Below are 20,724 nucleotides of genomic sequence, written 5' to 3'. Positions count from 1 at the left end.
TACCTGAAGGGCAGAAAGAGAAAGCATGAAAGGTATCACCACAACCACCATTATCCTCTTCAACACCCTCATGAAACAACACAAGCACAGCAGTTCATTTAGCATTTTAATATTGTGCATGTTTGTAAAACATCTGTACAAAAAACAAAGTTGACTCACACTCGCTCTGTCACACCAGTCTCTCCACTCCTCACTAGCAAGGCCGTTATGACATATTTACAAATGCATAGAGGTTTCACTTCTGTCATTATCACAACAGGGTGCATAGAGTGTGCAGCATTAGAGCACAAGTCAGTTACAGAAACATGATTCAAACTATTCTGACAGTTGTGTAAAAAACGGTGTCATCCTGTCGATGTAGAAATTCACTTGATGATAATTTAGTTGGCCAAGAACGCAGCCACGGAGTGTCAACCGTTGAACTGTGTAGTTTGACATGGGGGCTTTGATCATTTCTTGGTACAAACTCACACGGAAAAAAGAGCTTGTTCTTGAGGCAGCGACAATCAGTGTGCAACAGGTAGAACCCATGTAACTTATCTTTGAGAGTGGTGGCCAAAAGAAGCGGTGTGACACTTTCAGCCTCATGAGTGGGTTCAAAGTGTAGCATGTGATGAGTGAATAAATTTATCTTGATTATTATTTTATTACCACACAGTGGTCGCCTAATCAAGAAAAAGGTTTCTCATCAGTCATATTGGAGGAGTGAAAATGGATGCTATGTGCTGTGGCTTCAGGTTGAACAAGGGTTTCGTGCAGCCAAATGGGAGTGAGTACATATGCTGAAGCAACACTCTTCACAGCCAACATTTCCTTCACGCAGGCAACACTCTGGACAAAGGGGTCCAGACTGGCCTTGTTCTCATGGACCGCTCTGTGGCCTCCACCCAGGGTTTCAAGTTTCTTACGAAGGGAAAATGTAGGACCAATATTTCAATGGCATACAAACAACAGAACAGTGTTTTGATTGGTGCATTTAAACTGCAGCAGCATCAAGAAGAGACCATGTTACTGGTGGATGTAGGAATCTCTGTGCCAGTGTTGTGCATTACTGCCACCGTCTCGCTCTCTGATCCGATGTCTGTCTCTGTCTTTGTCCCTGTCTCGCTCTCGGTCTCTGCTGTGGTAGTGATGGTGATTGTGCGGCGGATTGTGAGGATCCGTATACTGAGTCGTCCGTGGCGGAAGATGCTGGTGATGCCGGTGCTGTCGGTTCCGTTCATTATGCTCCTGTTCGTACTCGTCGCCGTACGGAGGGTGACTGTTCCCGCGGTGGTGCTGGTGATGATGGTGGTGGTGATGGTGGTGGTTGCTGTTGTGGTGTTGGTGGTGCTGGATGTGCCCTTGATGGCCGTGGTGAACCAACTCTTCAGTCTCCTCTTCCACAACGTCCTCCGCCTCCTCGGGTCTCACCTGAGGCAAACGTCTTCGTGGCAGCCTTTGGGTGTGATCTCGACCCCCTTCTGTTTCTTCAGACGTCTGGCAGTGCTGGATGCGGTCGGGCTGCTCTGCTTTGCGATGGTGGTGATGATGATGGTGGTGATGGTGGGCGTGCTGTGGTCTCCTGGACTCAGTCTTTAACAGCTGCTCCTCCTCTCTCACTTTCTCCTCGGCCTTTGACTCATGAACAGGAGCAGAGGAAGTCTCCTGCTCCTGCTGGTTGTCACGGGACCCTTTCCTCTTTGTAGCCACTGCTTTCTTGGTCTTGTGTTCATCCTATGAAACCAAACATAGCACATAATCAAATAGCTCAAACTCTGTACCTTCAAATGCTACTACGAGCTTCCAGCAAAAATTAGAAAACAACTTTGGTAACCTATTTATGTCTAGCAAAACACCAACTACAGTTACTCACACTGCTACAGCGAGACATCATGAAAAGATGGATTCTGATGAAGACTCACCATGAGAAGAGTCATGTCATTTCAGCATCTTTCCCAGTCAGGTAAGATGAGGAGACATGAAATGGAAGATGTTAGATGAATCCAAAGGAATAATGTGAACACAGAGGGCGATCCGTTGGGGAAAAAAGTCGCTAAAAATGACCGACATTTCTTCATCATAAATGTTGTCTAACCAGTTTGTGTGACATGGTTAACTCAAATCCATGTCACAGAACTGGTTACATTTTAGAAACCTACTATTTACTGGATGCAAATCGGTGACACGAATCTGTTTTAACCATAGAGTTGAGTCCAGAGGTAAACCAGCAAATAATACGTTTGGTGTGGATTACGGCATTAGCCACTAGAGGGAGACATTGACAAGGACGTGCGCGACTGCGCTTGGAAACCCTTAAGAGGGCCAGTTTGGAATTTAGTTTAGTTTTTCTTTCCAACCAGAAAGTACCTTTACTCTGTTTAAAGTCACTAGATTGTGTCCCCACAGGTTTGATGATGACTGAGCTTTGAAGCTACCAAACCCTCATGAAGTGGGTGAGGAGGTTCTGACAAAATGAAAGGGTGAAATGAGATGAAGTCTGACATCAGTAGTTTTTCTTTTTCATTGCATGTACCGGTGTGGCAGACGGGCTGACGGGAAGTGTGCTCTCAGCCAGCTGGGCCACCATTGCGTTGGCTGGCTCCATCTCGGGAGGGTGAGTGGCTCTCCAGTAGGACTCCAAGTAGTCAGCGATGTGCTCGCAAGCATCAGTTAGCTGGTTCTCGTCTAGGATGACGTCAAACATTTCCTGTAGGAAGATTTAAGTGAATACCAGACAGAAGAAAGATGTTGTATGAAGGTGCTTACCGGTGGACATTGAGCAAGTTTATCTGCAGCCACCAATTGAACATTTAGATGTTTGGTTTGAGACTTTCCTCTCGTCTTGATGAGTCGGGTCAACACCTACAGGTCAGTAAAGATAGTTAAATATCAAAAATGTGACGTGACAGTGGGATCTCACAGATCGTACTTTTGGAGAGGAGATTTTGACGTAAACCAGGATGGGAGCCAGAGAGGTCTTGGCCACTTGCATAGGGTGGTTGACCGTGTCTGCATCCAGGACCACCAGCTGGAGGCTGCGTGCCAGCTCGAAGATCCGCTCGACTTCTCCTTGGATCTGAGCTGGAGAAGCACCGACATGAGAACAATGTGACTTTCCATAAAGAATCTCATTTAAACAGTCCATAAAAATTAAGACTCAGTCAATGACAGGTGGCAACCAAAGCTCCATCTCACCTGCTGCATCTGTGACAAGGCAGCCGAGGAGGAAAAAGAGCAGAAAGAACTGTAAATACAGAGTAAAATACTAACACCTGTATCAAACAACAGTGGAGAAAACAAGTGTTGCGAGGTCAAGTTGTGGTGCAGCCATTAAAGAGTATTTCGATTCCAAACTAGGTTACGTTGTGGAGCAAGTTCCGCCTACCTAAATTGGAGCGAGTGTTCGACCGGTCAATTAAGGCCTTTTTTCCAGGGTTGTTGAGAATGGACCGTTTTGCCATGGAGATGTCAGCAGTGACCCGTGTGATGGTAATTCTGGAGGCAAGGCGAGACAGCAGCCATTACAGCGTGCAATCGTGAGTCAGTGTTTACAATGATGCGAAGACTGGGTAGAACATACCTGCCTTCAAATCTGTGTTTTAGATAGTCGAAGAGGGCTTTTTGCATCATGTCTGTCACCTGGGAATGTAAAAAGAATGAAGGATTCGACTGAGAACTCAGATGAAAATGAATAGGTCACAGTAAATTAAAAGCAGACTCACATCTAAGCCCTTAAGTGACGGCCCCATTAGGACCACGGGCCGCATGGTTGGCACAACATCATACATGGCAACCTGCTCTCCCTGAAGGAACCCAGGAAAAAACACTTTAAGAACATCATTTTAAAGTCAAATCCAATTTCCTCTATCAGTGTGAACATGTTAAAAGGTGAACAGGAAAATCTGAATGTCCAAAACATTCACAGTGAGTTACAGGCAGAGGCGATCATAGTTGTAGCTGCGTCCACGTTAAGCTGAAACCAATTCCAGCTGCAATTTGGGAGGACGCATTATTAAGATGAGCCAGTGAATCCCAGAATCAGAGGACAAACATTAAGACAGACAAGCAGCTTCAGGTTAACTGAATAATTGAATGAAGCAGTTAACATGTTTCTGAGCTGTGGAAGGAAAACAGGGCTGCAATGATTCTAGAGAGACTTGAGCAGGCAATTCATTTTTTTAAATAACTGAAACCATACACCCAGCACGTCAGCCTCCTTCACTTTCACCTCCCATGATCACCTTGGCACACCGGCCCATCAAATTCAAGAACCTCAATGGTGGTCTTCCTCCTCTTCTTTTTCCTGACGCTTCCATTTCTAACCTAACAATTTAAAAATAGTGATCAGCGACAGCCCTCTCCCGTGGCCCAGCAGAAGGAAAAAGTGACTGACTTTCAAAGACCTCTGTGAAGCTGGATAAGACTGAGGATTGCGGCAATCACTGAGCCCACAAAATTAAGGAAATTGGTACCAATCAGCCATCTGATCGATCTGTGCAGACCCAGAAGCCTTCTTTTAACTCAAATCTTTCAATTCAAATTGTAATCACTTACTGGCTTCTTCTTCACTTGCTGAGTCGCTGTGAATAAAACGAGAAAAGCAAAGTCAACTTGACAGCGTGAACCATCACAGCAAACAAACTAGAACAACAAGGCTTGAAGTATCACTGCTACTATGTTGGAAACCAGTGCCAGTGCTGACACCAACCTTGCGACGGAGGGGTGTACTTTTTAGAGTTCATATCTTGAGCTGCTTGAGAAGATGCTTTGCTGAAAGTGAAGTGAAACAACAAACATAAGCAATGGGTCAGCAAAACTGTCCACTTTCACTTGGATAACACATCATGGAGGAAAAATACAGTTGGTAATGGCATACAGTTAAGGTCTGGGAGACTCTACAGGAACACCACTAGCTAACACTGATCTGAGTGTATTCATGTGTGACAGAAGCAAATGCATGTACCTGGCTAAGGCCTTGGCAGCTTTACGGGCCTGGACCTCTCGCCTGATGAGGATAGTTTCAAGATTGACAGGACTGGGAATGAAGCCCACCACGCCATCCTCTTTCACAGGTCGTCCGATCCACCACTCGTTGTTAAATTTCTGATTAAAACAGGAGAAGAAACTTTGGTTGGTCGTCACCTGTCAGTCGTGGCAGCGTGCATCTACAGACCTCTTTCACATGCAGGAAGTCTCTGGCCTCAAACGTCACAGCCTGGCCTGGAACTGGAACATTGTCATCATCTGCTGGCGTGTAAGAGAAGTTGCAACGGACAGCAAATGCAACTGGCTTGTACTGGCGGAAAGGAAACAATACAATTCATTACAATTCAGTATACTCCAGTGTTCACTCACACCTTCATATGGAGTGTTATGTCACCTTGTCAGGGCATTAAGCACATGTGAAGGCATGATAAGCCCAAAATAAATCACTCAATTGAAAGCAATATTTCACTCTCTGTCCTAATCTGATCCTTTTTTGGCAGAGGCGTAATCATGTACCATGGCTGAATGATTGAAACTGTAAATCCACGACGGGTCACATCAGACGATTCCAAAATGAGTACCTTGGCTTTTTCCAGCTGGGCCTGGGCATTTCTTTCCTCGACGATATCGTTGTCCTGTCGGTCTCCCTACAGCACAGAGAGAATATCAGCTTCTGATTAGCTGGAAAAAAACCATTTCTCACCATTCTCAGTTTCATCATGCAAGTCAGACACAACAATGGCTGCAAAATTGGTTGCTTTTGAATGTAACCATCAATATCAGCCGAAAACATACGGTGCCTGCAGCATTCAGGTCAGTTTTATGCAATTTAATTGCACATATTTCAAAAACACAGTGAATTATCAACAAGTCTCCCCTTGAAAATTATTTAAAGGAAGGAAAGGTAGTTCACTATTTAAAAAAAACAAAGCACCTACATTAAACCCCACCCTAGCGTTCCATGTGAGACATCAGTACATGGACTTCACAACGTTCCAACCTATCTGTTTGATGTTTGCAGCATCACCATTGGCTCTTATTTCACCATCAAACGACATATGCTTGACTACCATTTGTCTAGCACTTAAAAAAAAAAAAAACAGATTCAAGTTTTCCACTTGAGACTTATAATTGATTTTATTTGTTGTGTCCTGGAGAGATAACAAAATAAGACATTTCCACTGGGAACTATGAAGCTAAATTAGATGAGGTGTGGAAGGAGATGTGACACACAACAGACCAGTTGTAAATGTCAATTCGTACATCCAAGCTATTCCCACTGTCTGGAGAGCCACTCGGGCATGACTCGTCAGGAAAAGTAGTGCAGCAGTTTACCGGGACACTGGGGTGCACCCAAGATAAGACTGTCCCCTCAAAGGCATGCTAATGAACGCCCTCGTGTCACAGCCAGAGGGCAGTACACATGACTGCGCCAAGCTCGGCTCTTGAGAGGCACACTCTCATTGTCAACAATCTGTTCACGTTGATACAATAGGGGTGCCAGCGCTGAATAATAAATATCTTATACCGTAAAGGAATAAACGGAACAAGGAAATAAACGTGACATAAAAAAGTGAGCGAACATTATCATGTGGGAAATAAAAACGGCAGGATAGGAAGGTAACTCAGGTGGCAGCGACAAGCCACTGCGGGGTACAAATCTGCTCGAATGCTGGTTTTTGTTTACCAAAGCCTGGTGTGGACATCTGTTCTCCCAGCACCGTCTCTCGTGTGAGCCAGTCACCAAGCCAATGTTTCCAAACACCCACTCAGGTTATTGAAAACGATTTTCTACTGTGACTTAAAGTAGCATTTCGTCTGGTGTCGAGAAGTATAACCTGCGGTTACAGCAACTTTGATCTGCGTCTTGAGAGATGAGTTGATAATTTGCTTCTTTATTGGGTCACAGCTCTGGGCTTAGTGCTGCAATAGAACAGAAACTTGAATACTTTTTTTTTTAACTCTGTAATTCACATTGTTTCTAAGAATGAATAATAAATGATCCTGTTGAGATTGAGACAGAAAATATTGCGCACAAAGAGGTTTGGTTTCCTGGTGTGCAACCTGAAGGTGACTCCTCCTGCTCAGAAGTGTCCATGCAGCTCTTTCTGCCAGTGCCAAGAGAGTGCATTAGGAAAGAAGCATCTGATTGGGAAGATGGAGTCTGTCTTTGGAATAATCACAGTGACCAGGAGCCAGCTGGCCGGACCACAGTAATCCCCCAGGGGATGACTGAAGTCAGGGACAGGTCTCCGCTTAAATCACGGCACTTGCCAATGTTAAACCAACTTTTCCTTTAAACTGTGGATTCACCTGTTAATCACGGAAAGTGGTCTATAACAACGTAGTCTAAAGTTACCTTCAGATCACCTACAATGGCCACTGTTGCTTTACCTGAAGTAAAATATAAATCAAACAATAAGCTGGAGAACATTTGTCGTAAAGACCTTTGAGACAGGAAAGCACTTTCCGCCTAACTACGTACTCTGAAGAAAAGCATATTTTGAGCAGGATGAGGGTATATCTTCAAATTAATGGAGAAACACAACACTTATAAGTTCGTCCAAATGAGAACTGTTCCTCCACCGCAACATGTTTCGTGTTCCTCCTCAAATTATGCCAGTGGCAAGACAATTCACATATATCCCAGAATTCTAATTATAATATATGAATTATAAATATATGAATCGTCTGTGATTAAGCAGCTCAATCAGTGAGAGGTTCATTTGCAGATGTTCGAGTCAGCGGCGATGACCTGATGAGTGACGTCCCCTATTTTATATAGTTGTATCTCAACTAATATTTGATCCAGAATTTGAGTGCATTGAAAATCTTGTGTACAATAATAACAACAAAACTGCGACAACAAGTGAGGAAAGAAAATGCTCAAGACCAAGAACCTCCCGACAGAACAGGAGCCGCCACCAGCATACATGAAACGTTCAGGTGCCATTCAGCTCAACAGGAGGCTGAACATGTCAGGACGTCAATGCCGTCTAGAATTAGATACAGTCAAGAGTCTGGACTCTAGGAAGAGGTCCTTGAACATGACCACAGTTCTTTGGGAAAGGTGACCGGGCTGCACGCACCAGGCAGACGGAGAGCCGTTATGACGGTCAAGTAGCGTGTCACAATCATCACTGGATTTCTTTCTAGTTCAGTGGTGACATTCCTCAGACCAGGATGCCTTGAAGACAGAACAGTCAGTGACAGTTCAGAGTTTTGAAACTTCCTTGTAACATCCAAATGTTTCCTCTTGATATTGAAAGGCCACACCCTGTGATACTCTCTTCGACAACTCATTTTCCAATCGAGTGGACTGACAAAGTTTTATCTTTTTTTTTTATAGTTTTATCCACCTTGAAAATAGTTTTTCATCAACCTAGCTCAGGGGAAACCACATCTACACACTCTTTGTGCCCAAGCAGTGAAAAAAGTGCCCTTTCAGTACTGACAACTCTTGTTATGGAAGCAAAGGAAACATGCTATTAACCTGCAACCTAAAAGGACATTCCCTCAAGATAGAAGAAAATAAACGGTATTTGGCATAAGGCACTAATGTTGTAGATTAATTATTTCTATAACAAACAGTCCTTCAGTTATAGCTCCAGAAGATCAGCCTTGATAGATTCCAACCACGTGAACATCAATACTCTGCGCAGGACAAACCCAGCTAATGCTTATACTTTTTCCTGAGTTCATTATTACGTCTGTAGTGCAGCTCGGCAGATAAAATAGTCACTAATTTCTTGCTGGCTCCTCACTAGGCTTTTGGCTGCAAGCCCGCCCAACGAACTAAAAAAAATAATTCCTTTAGAGCAGTATATACAGTTCAAGCATCAACAGACTGACACTCAATTCCGTAAAGGTGTCTTGTTGATTAGTTGAAACAAAAACCTGCACCCACTGTGGTCCTTGGAGGACCAGTTTGAGACCCCTGCGTTAGACTGACTTGTTTCGTGAAGTTGCAACTCTACCATCTTTATTTTCAGTCGCTCTATAGGACTTCAAACATTGGGACATGGGATACAAATGTGTATATATAAATATAAACTTCCTGCACGGTTTTGTCAGAGCTCTGTCTAATCATCTGCTCGGTAACATCTGTCTAAAATGGACCAGCTTGGTGCCCTCAGCCTGATGCTCCATGGTGCAGATAAGGCTGGGCCGGCACTGCCAAGTCCTGGTCTGCAGAGCTCAAGGCTGAAATGAGTAGCACACTTTCACTAACTACTGTGTGTAAGCTCCCAGCACTCATTTATTTATAACTAACACAAAACGTAATTGATTCACCGGATTTCAAAACAGACGAGCAGCTGACTGGATCAGTGACGACGGTACACAAAAAATGTGAGAGGATCCAATTTCATTTTACTGGACGAAATTACTTCAGAAGGGAGAAACCAATGGTGAAGCTGCACCGATGCTGGGTAAGAATGTACCACAACAATATAAAACAGTACTGGGAACTGTCAACTTTGCAAAGGAAAATAACTGTCCATCTCACATTAACTACAACGTTAAACTATCTTGCTCACAAAACAGGAAGACACTGTACTGCTAGCAAATATCACTCTGTAGTGGTCATACTGTAGCATCCAGCACCACCTGTGCTGGATAAACATAAGACGCGCTGCAACAGAAACATTTATATCTGACGACTGACTTTGCCATTATTGAATCACTAAACTTATCACGTTCATCCAAGACAAAACACACACTCTCAGACAGAGCTGGTACCTCCGAGCCCTTCTCTCTCGCTCTCTTTTTCATGATTGTCTCAGAGTAAGGAGATTAAGATAGCATGCGTCAATCCAGGATTTAAAGAGCGCGAGACAAATGGAGCCAGCGCTTCTTGAACTGAACCTGCCTGACCCTCCCCACAATCATCCGTTAGAGGAACAATAGCAGCATGAATATCAGCCGCACTTGTTAATCCCTGGCCTACTTGGCACCTGAAATATAGACGTTCAACTTTAACCTGTGAAGTTCAAAGCTGCATAGATACCCTTGCATGTTTCAGGAGGAGGAGGATCTAAACGTGTCATCTAGACAAGGGACAGTAACACTGAAATGCATAAGAGCAAGTTGCCAGAACTTCTGAGAGCCACACTGATCCACTTCCTGTCTGGAAGGAGAGCAGGTATCTGATGTAACGCCAGGCAATGAGCGATAAGAGGATTTACCTATTCTCGGTAACAGCCACTAGGACAGTAGTGACCAGCCCAATACAATGCAGGACACTCGGTCACTCTCTTTTCTACTTTTGCTATGTAATGAATGCAAGAAATGACTAATAAAAACAGGTAGCAAAATTCCATCAAAGGATTTAAATACTCCTTTGAACCTGAAGGAACTACTCCAACTCTGTCCTTGACTCTGGTGTGCTGATTTTTGACACTTTCATTTGTTCAGGATGTTCTCACCATCCTTCACTGCTGTTGGTGCTAGAATTGACTTTGTTTCTAGGTGACGCAGCATTCCAGTTCATTGCTTCTTCCTCTTTGGGATTTACAACAATTAAATATCAGTGAAAATGTAGATGATTGGTGCAAATCTTTATCCCAGTCACTTCAAGAACAAATGCAAACCGATAAGTGGCGACACACTAAAATGCTAAATCTAAGATGCAGTCCAGCAAAATAGAGATCCAAGCTGGAAGGAAGTGGCTAAGAAGCTAAGGAAGATGGTCACGCAAATTTACACTTCACTTTCACTCCAACTCTCTTGAAAAACTACTCTGGCAAATCAACAGTCACAACCTCTGCCCATAAACATTAAAGCTCTAAGTATCTGCCTACTAGTCTAAAACACTTTTCAATCGGTTTTTAAAACAGCAAAGTGGAATTACAAACAGAAAATTCATTTGTTCTTCAGAGAGAAAAATAACTCCAAAAACAGGAGATTTATTTTTAAGCAGAACGATTACATAACAGTATTGGGGGTTTTTGACCGGTCATGATACATGCATGTGTTCATCTCTCTCTGGTTTAGCCAGTGCAATGATGTGGAAAGGCCTCACACAGGGATTAGAGCCCACTGCAACAGATGGCACATTCTCCTGTCATTCCTGTCCAGAACACACGCGCAAACACAATCTGAAAAGAACGCGTGATCATCTACCTTTTTCTTAGGCGGCATGATGAGGACAAAATACTTGTTAGTCCACCTCTATAAAAACAATGTATCTCCAGCTCAGCTGTTGCCAGCAAAAAACCCAACCACGTTTCGATGCATCAGTTCCTCCAAAGACTCATTCAAGGCAACAAAGATGCATGCAGAAGTCGGTATTCCCACAAAAAAGTGGAGCCGGAGCTGCACAAGACACAGTCCGGATGAGGAGGAGCCGTCTGAGGGTTTCTCCTAAGTCCGTGTGGAGCAGCAGAGTGCCGTTACCCTCTCCAGAGTCCTGGTGGTATTAAAGGCTTATTTCTCAGTCAGGCATCTGTTGCCTAGTAGTGCACTCTCTCTCCGACCTCCAGCATCAGACGAATCACAAAAGGTGTCTGCACAGAATATCTGCCAGTAGTGAGTGGGAGGATTTAGCTCCGTCCCCTGGCTGGATCCAACGGACCATCCCACTAGGCTCACGCCAAATTCAAATGATTTAAACCCTGCTTCAGATCGCACCCATTGTTATACCTTGCAATCATAATAGACTGGCTGTCAACAACAGCTCACTCTCCTCTTAAATCTCTCCACTTGCCAACTTTCTTGTACCTGCTCTCCCCGAGTCACCCTCACACTCTGCACCAACGGAGAGACATGCATTTATTTTAGAGTTGCAACGACTCGAGATAGACGACTAATCGACCATTAAATTAGCCGCTGACAGATTTATGAGTCACCTAGTCGTGATGTCACCGCTCTTTTTTCCACCTCTGGCCGAGTCTCCGGGACCACAGCAACTCCTGTGCTGGATATTATTATTGGAGGAGTGCTGTGATTGTACTTCAGGCACGGTCAATCGTCTATAGATTATTTAAGAAGGTGTACGTTCCTTGAAAATGTGACATATTCATTATTTTTCCACAAATGATTTCCAGTTGGTGATGTGTTATAATTCAGGGTACTGAGTAGTTTAGAAGTTCTGCCAATATTACAATTATCTCGAGATAATTTTTATCTCGTGATAATGCGTATCTCGAGATAAGTTATCTCGAGATAATTTTTATCTCAAGATACAACCGTAAATGTCAGCGCATGCGTAGCTGGCTGTCTGGCAAAGCATTTTGTATACGTCCTCCTGGAACCACTATGTCTCCCATGGCTTCGTAACGATCGTCGTCAACGTTGTCAGTCACTGTCTGCAAGTCAGTCCACCTTTAACACTCTGATCAAGTAGCTTCCACTCAAAATAATACCATATGGCTAAGATATACGTATCACGCCCCCCTGGAAGCGACTTTATTTTTTTTATCCCGAGATAAAAATTATCTTGAGATCTTAGGAGGAAAAAAAAAGTCATGCATGCCACATCCAGAAAAAAAATAAACACATGCATGTCAATTCCAGGGCTCCGTACCAACTTCTCCCTGGTTGCGGACACCTTTCAGCAGTGGAAGACACTCCCACGTTTATCACGGATGTTGTAAACGATCACGGCGATCAACTAACCAACGCTTCATCCGTGCGCACGCTACACGACGAGTACGTTCAACATGGCGACTTCCGGTTACAATGACTCAGCGTAAATGCAGAATGTGCCGGTTATAAACCCACAGTAAACCTATAGCTTCGGTATCTTCACGGCACTTGGCACATTATAAAACTAGCATTTTATAACTCAATTACGAATTAAAAAATATATATATTTTACCCCTCGGTTTAACGCCTCCACGTATAACGCCCGACTTTAGCATTGTATGCTAAAGTTAGCAAACTACTTCCGAGTAACGAACGCAAAACTCAGCTAAGTGGGTGTTTTAAACACAAGGAACCACCGACTTGTTGGTAAATCTATATATATATAGCGTCATGAATATTGAGTTCGTAACAGATAGAAAACAGTGTTTTTGCGATATTATTTCGCCGAAACATTTAAAACTACAAATACACACATTTAATTAACAACTTTTCTTGAATATTAATGTAAATATAATGAACTCACAGGCAGTTCTTGGAGGCACTTCGGTTGGGGGGGAAATGTCAAAGCGTGACGTCTTTCCAAAACTCTGCAGGTGAAGCGCCTGTGTATTGCGACCCCTTCTGTTCAGAAAGTGAATCAACCACGATCAATAAAAAGCTTATTATTGGCGCCTTTTGTGGACTTTTTTTCTTCTCTTTCTGGTTTTTATTATTATAAATATAATAATTATAACAATATAATATTATAATTATTATAAAGTTTCATATAACATATAAATGATGGAGCTGTTTGGATCTGTTTTGCTGTGAAACTGAGGTCAGGAGAGCAGAAAAGGAGAGAGAGAGGACTGATGGTGGTAATATTGCTTTTTACCATTACGATGATCGGAGAAAGGCAACAGTAATGACTCATACAGTCAGCAGATATCACAGCCACCTCACACTCACCCGGGAAACGCTCTTGTTCCTCGGCACGTTTGACATGACCTCCCATGAGTGTCGCACGAAAACAAAGAAATCCACGTCACCTTCGGCCTGACCAAAGGTCACGACAGGTTTCCATCCGCCAGGTCTGCATTGCACCGCTGACTCATGAAGGAGGTGGAGGAGTGGGAGAGACTCACAGAGAACTTCCTGTGAGAGGCAAAAATACACAGCCAGGGACGATCCTCCGGTTGGTAGTCGGCTCTTTTCAGACTCATAAACCTGGAAGGAATACGCAGAAGCCAACATCTGGTGATGCCCCTCCTCCACGAGGCTGCAGGCCGCGGCCAACAGAACCAACATCTGGGCCCGGCGAGATGGTCACCAGAGATCAGCGCGGGGCGACTGGGACTGCAACGCCGCTTGTTGGTCCCGGATGTGAGACGACAAGTCGACACATGCGGAGTGCGTGGATTTCATGTCCTCAGACATGAGGGGAGGATCCCAGACTCACTCCTGACCTCACGCAGCAGGTCCTGACCAAAGCTCCCGCAGCCTGGCAACAGCTTTGCACCTGACGCTCCTCTCTACATCAAGCGATGGAATGTTTGGCATCCATGTGAAACCAAGAATGGATTCTTCACTGCGGAAGGACAAACACGCTGAAACAATAGCAAACCTTCCCTGTGCAGTAAATCCAGAAGAGCAGCAGTCCATGTCCACTTGTTTTGTGGTCAACAGCAGAAGACAAGTTCATTCTCTCTGTTGTGACTTAAGTCTGTATAACAGTTGGAGCCGTTGTGTGCTCTTGTTTCCGTCTCTACTGTCTTCTGTCAGTCTAGCAGTCGTTCTCCAAGTCATGGTTCCGCGGCCACTGCCTTGATACAGTCATGTCGCTGTCACTCAGAAGTCGCCGCCATCTTGTGGCGTTTGCCTTCCTCAGAATCTTTGTGGTTGTCAGTGTCGTGGTCCTTTGTGCCGTCGAATATCCACACTGACCGTAGCTTTCTCCACTGAGGTCACTGCGATTGTTGCGTTGTCATCATCAGTGAGAAGATGTCATTCATGGTTGTTGCTGACAGTCATGACAGTTGTTCACAGCAGATTCCATCATGGGAGATGTTTTCGTCATTGGTCTGATGTTCATTGCACCGTTTGTTTTCTGTCCTGAGCTGCAGATGCTTCACACCACCTTTTTGAGGACTCAACACCAACTCCAGAAGGCAATCTAGCTCGACGGCGTCTTCCTCCTGAACTCGAATCTCTCCTTGTATGAGATGGAGTGCGTTCAGGGAGAGGACATCCGTGAGGAGGAACCTCGGCTGAGAGCTTCAGCAGCTGCTTCGCCAGGCCGTCCCAGCGTGTTCACCAGCGCTGGCTCACTTCGACACGCTGCCACTTGGAATGCAGGTCTGGACGCTGCGGCTGCTTCTCCGTGACTGCTGATTCTTTAAGCTGCTTGGCTTGTTGCTGAGGTGGGCGCGCATCAAATGCAGCAGTAACGTTGCTGGTAATCTGCGCTGACTCACACTAAGCCATGTGGTTATTACAACGGAGACGACGGCGTTTAGCTCCACTGCTGACGACAGCGTCAGCGCATCGTCTTTAATGGAGCACAACGGCTCTGAGCTGTGTTCAGAGGGGAATATTCCAGACGGTCAGGATGGAGCCGGACCTATTGTTTACATGTTTATATAGCATGCATTTTATATCCTCTGTATATATATATATATATATATATATATATATATATATATATGTATATATATATATATATATATATATATATATATATATATATAGAGAGAGAGAGAGAGAGAGAGAGATATTTAGAGTATTTTTTCTCAGATACATATGACTGGAATATTTCAATTTTGTTTCCTTTTTTTCTGTCCTCACTCCACATGGTTCTTCTCCCCCCCGGCTGAAACCTGCAGCATCCTTCACCAGGCCAGTGACAGTTTCAACAAGCCAACGTAGAAGCTACAACGACATGCGGTGGTGAGCTCCACCAGCATGTACGAGCAAATACCTTACAGAGATATTTCTTGTGTCTCCAATTGTTGAGTGCAGTTTTTGCCGACTCTGCCCGTCTCTGAGACCAACAGTAGGGTCAGTACATTAAATAAATTTCACTTATGCCACGTTTTTCTTAACTTTTTTACTTACAAATAAGCATTTATTTGAATTCTAAAGCTACTTTCACTTCCTAATATGGATGTTTTCGAGAGTGCGTATCGAATCAAATATTCTGAGTCTAATAAGCGCACCAGACAGCAGGTGGCAGTAGTGTAACAACGCTCCATCTAAACACACTGCCAGCAGCAGCAGAGTGACAAATCCTTCAACACGTTAAATCCACTTTTTGACTCCACAAACTCATGAATTTATATTTGTGTTTTATAGAGTTCAACATGTTTCTTAAGCTGGTCATGTGACCGGAAGTCCGAGAAATGAATGGGGAAATCTTGTGAATCCAAACCAACCCACGACGCAGCCCCGAAATGGAATCACTTGCTTCCTATGCCATTTTTCACCTGAATATTTCATAACCCTCTGTCCACGACTTTTTCACTTGCATTACTCACTAATAAACCAACAAGTTCAACCCGTTTCATGCACGTAAACTGCCACCTGGGGTGAGAGGAGGGTCGCCAGTCCGTGACAGGACTTTGGACTATGGGAGGAAATCAGAGTAAAGGAAGAAACACGCAGACGCTTGAGTCGCGCTGGACACTGGGCTGCAAAACAACTGCACGCTAGCGTGTGTAATATATTCAACCCTTTGTGACACGGTGCCAAAGGTCACGTGGGGCGGCCAAGAATAAACAGTGGCGTCGTCTTGAGACCAACTATGAATGAAGCACAGTTCAGTGGACACGTGCTCTGTGGACCAATAAGAACCAGCGCAGTGCACTGCACAGAAACAAACAGGTGGCGAGGGACTGTGAAGGACAGACAGTTATCTCATCACACGAGTGACCGCTCAATGACAGACGGCTCGGCCAGATGCCGTCCACTCAACCGTCTCATCCCAGTGAAGCGCCTGCCTCCCGCTGACCAGCTCAAACAGTGAAGCAAAGGCCTGACACAGCCTGTAAAACGAGTCAAGTCAAGAGAAGTCGCCGGTCACTCACATAGGTGGACTGCACTCTCCGCCAGTGTCCCAGCCCACAGCAATACATCCAGACATCCAAGTGGAGGGAGTGGAGGGGGCGGGGGAGGGGCGGGCTTGGGGGTCGTCTGAGGTCAGCCTCGGACTCTCATGGCACAGGTGATCCCAGATACTCAGGTGTGTGTGTGTGGGTGGGTGGGAGACGGCGGCGGCTCTGCGGCGGCCTCACCTCAAGTCTGGAGGAAGAGTGAAGGAATCAACATGAGGAGACGGAGGAGAGTGTGTGTGTGTGCGGGAGCTCACCTCGAGTGAAAGAGGAAAGTGCCACGCTCTGCTCATCCTCCCTCCGTCACACCCCGAGGTTCCCTCACAAACCAAACGTCCCTCTCCTCCTCCGCGGTCTGGCAGCGCTGTTGCATCACTCCATCTTGCTTCCACTCCTGCAGCCTCTTCTCACGCTCTCCTCTCCCTCTGAGCTCAGTAGCTCCTCCTCCTCCTCCTCCAGCGTCGCCGGCTTCAGCGCAGCTCTGGGGTCTTCTCGCAGCTCACCTGAGTCACTCTGAGCCGCGTGTGTGTGGCACAGCTGCCTCTCTGTTGCCGGGCTGGATCAGGAAACACCGTCAGAATACAAATGCGGCTCCAGACTCTCAAAGACACCTCGCGCCCACCTCGCTCTCCTCCTCTTTTCCCTCCGTCCCTTCTGTTGTTCAAGACACCGTTTGTATCCAACACCACTCAGAGGGAAAACAGACAGCCATTTTGAGGAAGCTACAATGGGTGTGAGAGGCGAGGGACACCCTGGACAGCGGCATCATTTAGACAGACAAGCAGTCAAAGACACGGAGCATGCGTCAAACTCAGGGCTCGAGGGCCACATCTGGCCCCGCTGCTCTTTGATGGGCCCAGTGACACACGTGCATCAAACAATGCACGTATGCATGTATGTCAGAACAAACTAAGAGTGCATTTTATCCAGAAGAACCTGAGGCGCAACATGCTACACATTCTGAGCTGTTAACGTTTTCAGTTCTCTGCCACCACGAATTCTAGCAGCTAGTTTTGTTCGTAAAAAGCCGAGTTCAGCAGCAAATCTTTGAGGTTTGTTTTCCCTGCTAGTGCAGATCTGAACGCTAGCTGCTGCTGTTCCGGTCAACATGGCGTCAGCAGCAAAACTGGTCACGTGACGTCCAGAAACCTGTGCTAGCTAGTAAACTAGCTACGCTCGTAAACGGAGCTGTTAGCGATTATACAATTTTAATCTCAATTAATCGCACTAAAGATGAGTGAACCTGCGATTCATGGCAAATCAATCACACATGTATCTGTTCTAAATGTAGCTTGAAGGAAGATGTTTTCAACACCAGAGTGGACAAGAATGTTTCCAATGCTAGGCTGTTAGCATGTTGTTGACCCTCTTCAATGCCACTAAAGTTAGTCTCTCCTTTAAGTTACGTTTAGAACAGATACATGAGTGATTCATTTGCCATTTAGCGCGAGTGTACTGAGAATAGAAATATAGATATAAAAACCTATTTCCAAACACTAGCGCTAACACTGCTAAATTTAGCTTCCATGAACTGAAAAGGAGACTGATGTCACACTCCCCTCAGGCCCCTTGTGAGAGTGCGTTTGCTTTGGCGACTTCCTGTGGGAGGCAACCAGAGTGCCAAGAGAACAGACAACCACACCCTGCAAAGTCGGAGCTGGATTCAGAGCCGGGCTCTGAGGCGGCAGCAGCACGAGCTCACGCCGTCATGTCAAAATGAAGTGGCTTTTTATTTTTGTGTCGCGCATCTGGAATCATCAAGTCATCACAATATATTTTGGATTTCTGCTCATGAGGATCAATAATATTAATCACAGCAGGTGATCACAGCTATGAGCCGTAACATTATGACCAGGGATGGTGACCATTTGAATTAAAAGTTCAAAAAAGAAAAAAAAAAAGATGTTCCACAGCAGCAGGATGAGGATCAGAACCTCCACAGTTGGTCAGATCTCATCCTCTCGTTGGTCATAATGCTTAATTTCTTCAGATTTTCAAACATTCTCAGGCTTGACTGATTCCTCAGGTGGACACGTTACAATGAGGACCAACAGGGAAGCTCTGCTGAGCCGCACATGTCTTTCTTCCTGTTATTGTATCGAAATAATCTCGTGAGGAAGAGTCACGAACTCTTCAGAACGCTCGGGGACCAGACGGTTTCTCCGGAAATGATCACCTGCACCGTGTCCCGTTTGACCGGCGGGTCATATTGGAGTCAGTGTTTTTACCGCAGATGACCTACCGTGGCAGAGGTGACTGTCCGAGTCCCCTCACTTCAGAACAAGCTCCGCGCTCTGAGTAACTTCATCTTCGTCAGGAAGTTAAAGTAAATGAAGGTCAGGCACACGAGCAGGTTTTTCAGCGGGTACCACACGGGCGTGACGAAACCAAACACCCCCAGCAGAGCCACCCGCAGGATAAAGAAGGGGAAATCCTGCAGCGCCACTCCAGCAATGGACAGCAGGGGGCAGAGTGGGGTGACGGCAACACGCAGAGTGGACACGAAGGCCAGGATGTAGATGGGGAAAACCCAGTTGCTCCGGAAGACGGCGGGATCCCCCGCCACTCGGACCAGCTCCGCCGTGTCCATCCAGAAGAGGAAGGCATGGACAACCATCTCGGCTCGCCCGTCCCGCCGCCACAGGAACGCCAGCCGACCCGTGTAGGTCCGGCTCTGCGGGGACGCGTACAGGTAGGCGGTGCTGGGGGGCCGGGAGACGGACGGGTACCTGACGGGAGGATGACCACCGTTTGTCACCTCTGGAGAGGTGGGGCTCTGATCGCCACCTGGGGGCATCTGACTGGAGACGGTGGCCACCGTTTCCAGGTGGGTGAGGACGGGACGGTATACGTCACAGTTCTGCTCCAGCACGTCAGCTGCAGAGAAACAGAGGAGCCGTTGAGGCAGAGGGACACTGGGCTGTGGCTGCTGCCCCCTCGACCTGAGCCTCACCTCGTCCAGTCAGTCGGCAGTGCCGAAGCCTCTCTGTGATGTCGACACAGACGAGGGAGAAGAGCACCAGGGACACGGGCAACTCGGTAAACCTCTCAGTCGGATTCGGGTCGCCCATCTGCACCTGCAGGTCAGCAGCACAAACGCTTGCTTGTGGAGTGCCCAAGTTTGGGTTAATGGCTAACTAGAAAAACACTTTTTCAGTGACTCAACAGTGAGCAAGTCACGCGACTCGTTCCTCAGCTCGGAGCCAAAGTCCTTCCGGTTTGATGGGAGAGAACACAGCTCTGTACCTTGGCGCCGATGATGATGACCGCGAAGCACGGCAGCGTCGACAGGCAGACGAACATCAAAGGCGTCCACCTCCTGTGAGACGAAACCAACTCACAACAGTGAACATTCATGACGTTGGGCGACACCTGCTACACAACTATATCCTATGTTTCTGCAGTCAACAGCACAAGTGGCCATAATGTAAATGCTTTCTTCAGTCTTTGGAAACAGAATATCTTGAGATTCGTTTTCAAGTCAGAGTTGAGCAGAGTGGACACTTGAGGAGGACCAGCCCTCTGGTCTTCTTCTGACTCTCTTGAGGACACAGCCACATCACTTTGACTCTCCTACTCAAGTGGCTTGTCCTCACTGGTCAAATTTAAATGTTTCCAGCACTAAAACACATCAACTTGGCTAACCAGTTTTTTGGAGAGTTGAGCTCGTCCCACGGATAATGAGAGGAGGGCCAGCTTACATCCCATAATACCAAGCGATGCTCCCATCATCACCTGCAGCATCAAAAGGTCCACCAGGGATCCGGCCAGGGGAGATGTCAAGGAGTCAGAGTGGACACAACAGTTCAAGCTGAGCTGAAGAATGGAGGACTCACCAATGATCCACATCAGTCAAGGAGCGCCGCTGCTTCAGCATCAGATACTTGAGAGGAGCCCACACCAGCAAGGTGGCAGTGGCCACGTAGGCGATGGAGACGGCCACCACCAGCCAGTAGGAGGCTGATCTGCTGCCTCCCCCGATGATCCTGGCGAACCTCTCCAGAACCACCAACACCGTCGTCATCAGAGCCGCGAACTGCAGCGTCTCGAACACGACGAGCTTGACCGTCTTCCCCGGGGTCAT

At 46.1% G+C, this 20,724-nt stretch overlaps 2 protein-coding genes across 4 annotated transcripts; both read right to left on the bottom strand.

The window, feature by feature from the left end:
- Positions 1–44: 44 nt before the first annotated feature.
- On the bottom strand, positions 45–18,899 carry cacnb2b (calcium channel, voltage-dependent, beta 2b). Of its 3 annotated transcripts, XM_053882283.1 has the most exons (16): positions 17,263–18,898; positions 16,898–17,196; positions 16,617–16,830; positions 5,550–5,615; positions 5,156–5,278; positions 4,946–5,085; positions 4,691–4,752; positions 4,537–4,562; positions 3,705–3,785; positions 3,563–3,621; positions 3,368–3,477; positions 2,912–3,063; positions 2,749–2,844; positions 2,516–2,689; positions 1,905–1,932; positions 1,569–1,716 (listed from the first exon to the last, which is right to left on the bottom strand). In XM_053882283.1, exons 3-15 carry the CDS (start codon positions 16,662–16,664, stop codon positions 1,921–1,923), a joined length of 1,149 nt encoding a protein of 382 aa, XP_053738258.1. In that variant the 5' UTR covers positions 16,665–16,830; positions 16,898–17,196; positions 17,263–18,898; the 3' UTR covers positions 1,569–1,716; positions 1,905–1,920. The 3 variants fall into 3 exon arrangements, with proteins under 3 accessions (XP_053738256.1, XP_053738258.1, XP_053738257.1); XM_053882281.1 differs by lacking the exon at positions 1,905–1,932 and having other exon boundaries at positions 45–1,716; XM_053882282.1 differs by lacking the exons at positions 1,569–1,716; positions 1,905–1,932 and adding an exon at positions 1,954–2,446 and having other exon boundaries at positions 17,263–18,899.
- LOC128769714 (transmembrane protein 236-like) lies at positions 17,013–20,724 on the bottom strand. Its single transcript, XM_053883659.1, has 5 exons — positions 20,477–20,724; positions 19,887–19,959; positions 19,594–19,717; positions 18,986–19,517; positions 17,013–17,196 (listed from the first exon to the last, which is right to left on the bottom strand). Exons 1-5 carry the CDS (start codon positions 20,722–20,724, stop codon positions 17,013–17,015), a joined length of 1,161 nt encoding a protein of 386 aa, XP_053739634.1.

This window comes from Synchiropus splendidus, chromosome 13 (genome assembly GCF_027744825.2).
Source record: "Synchiropus splendidus isolate RoL2022-P1 chromosome 13, RoL_Sspl_1.0, whole genome shotgun sequence".
Lineage (NCBI taxonomy): Eukaryota > Metazoa > Chordata > Actinopteri > Syngnathiformes > Callionymidae > Synchiropus > Synchiropus splendidus.
Note: the sequence above shows the minus strand (reverse complement) of the source record. Positions and strands in the feature narration are given on the sequence as shown.

What these genes read in the sequence shown, in the direction of transcription:
- LOC128769714 (XM_053883659.1), bottom strand. Translation starts at nt 20,724, where the DNA reads ATGACCCCGGGGAAGACGGTCAAGCTCGTCGTGTTCGAGACGCTGCAG. An exon ending in TTGACTGATGTGGATCATTG is followed by an intron (nt 19,960 to 20,476) that starts GTGAGTCCTCCA and finishes TTCGTCTCACAG; the next exon opens with GAGGTGGACGCCTTTGATGT. An exon ending in CTGCCGACTGACTGGACGAG is followed by an intron (nt 19,518 to 19,593) that starts GTGAGGCTCAGG and finishes GTTTCTCTGCAG; the next exon opens with CTGACGTGCTGGAGCAGAAC.
- cacnb2b (XM_053882281.1), bottom strand. Translation starts at nt 16,664, where the DNA reads ATGTATTGCTGTGGGCTGGGACACTGGCGGAGAGTGCAGTCCACCTAT. An exon ending in CGTCACTTAAGGGCTTAGAT is followed by an intron (nt 3,622 to 3,704) that starts GTGAGTCTGCTT and finishes TTACATTCCCAG; the next exon opens with GTGACAGACATGATGCAAAA. An exon ending in GAACACTCGCTCCAATTTAG is followed by an intron (nt 3,064 to 3,367) that starts GTAGGCGGAACT and finishes GTGCTTCTCCAG; the next exon opens with CTCAGATCCAAGGAGAAGTC.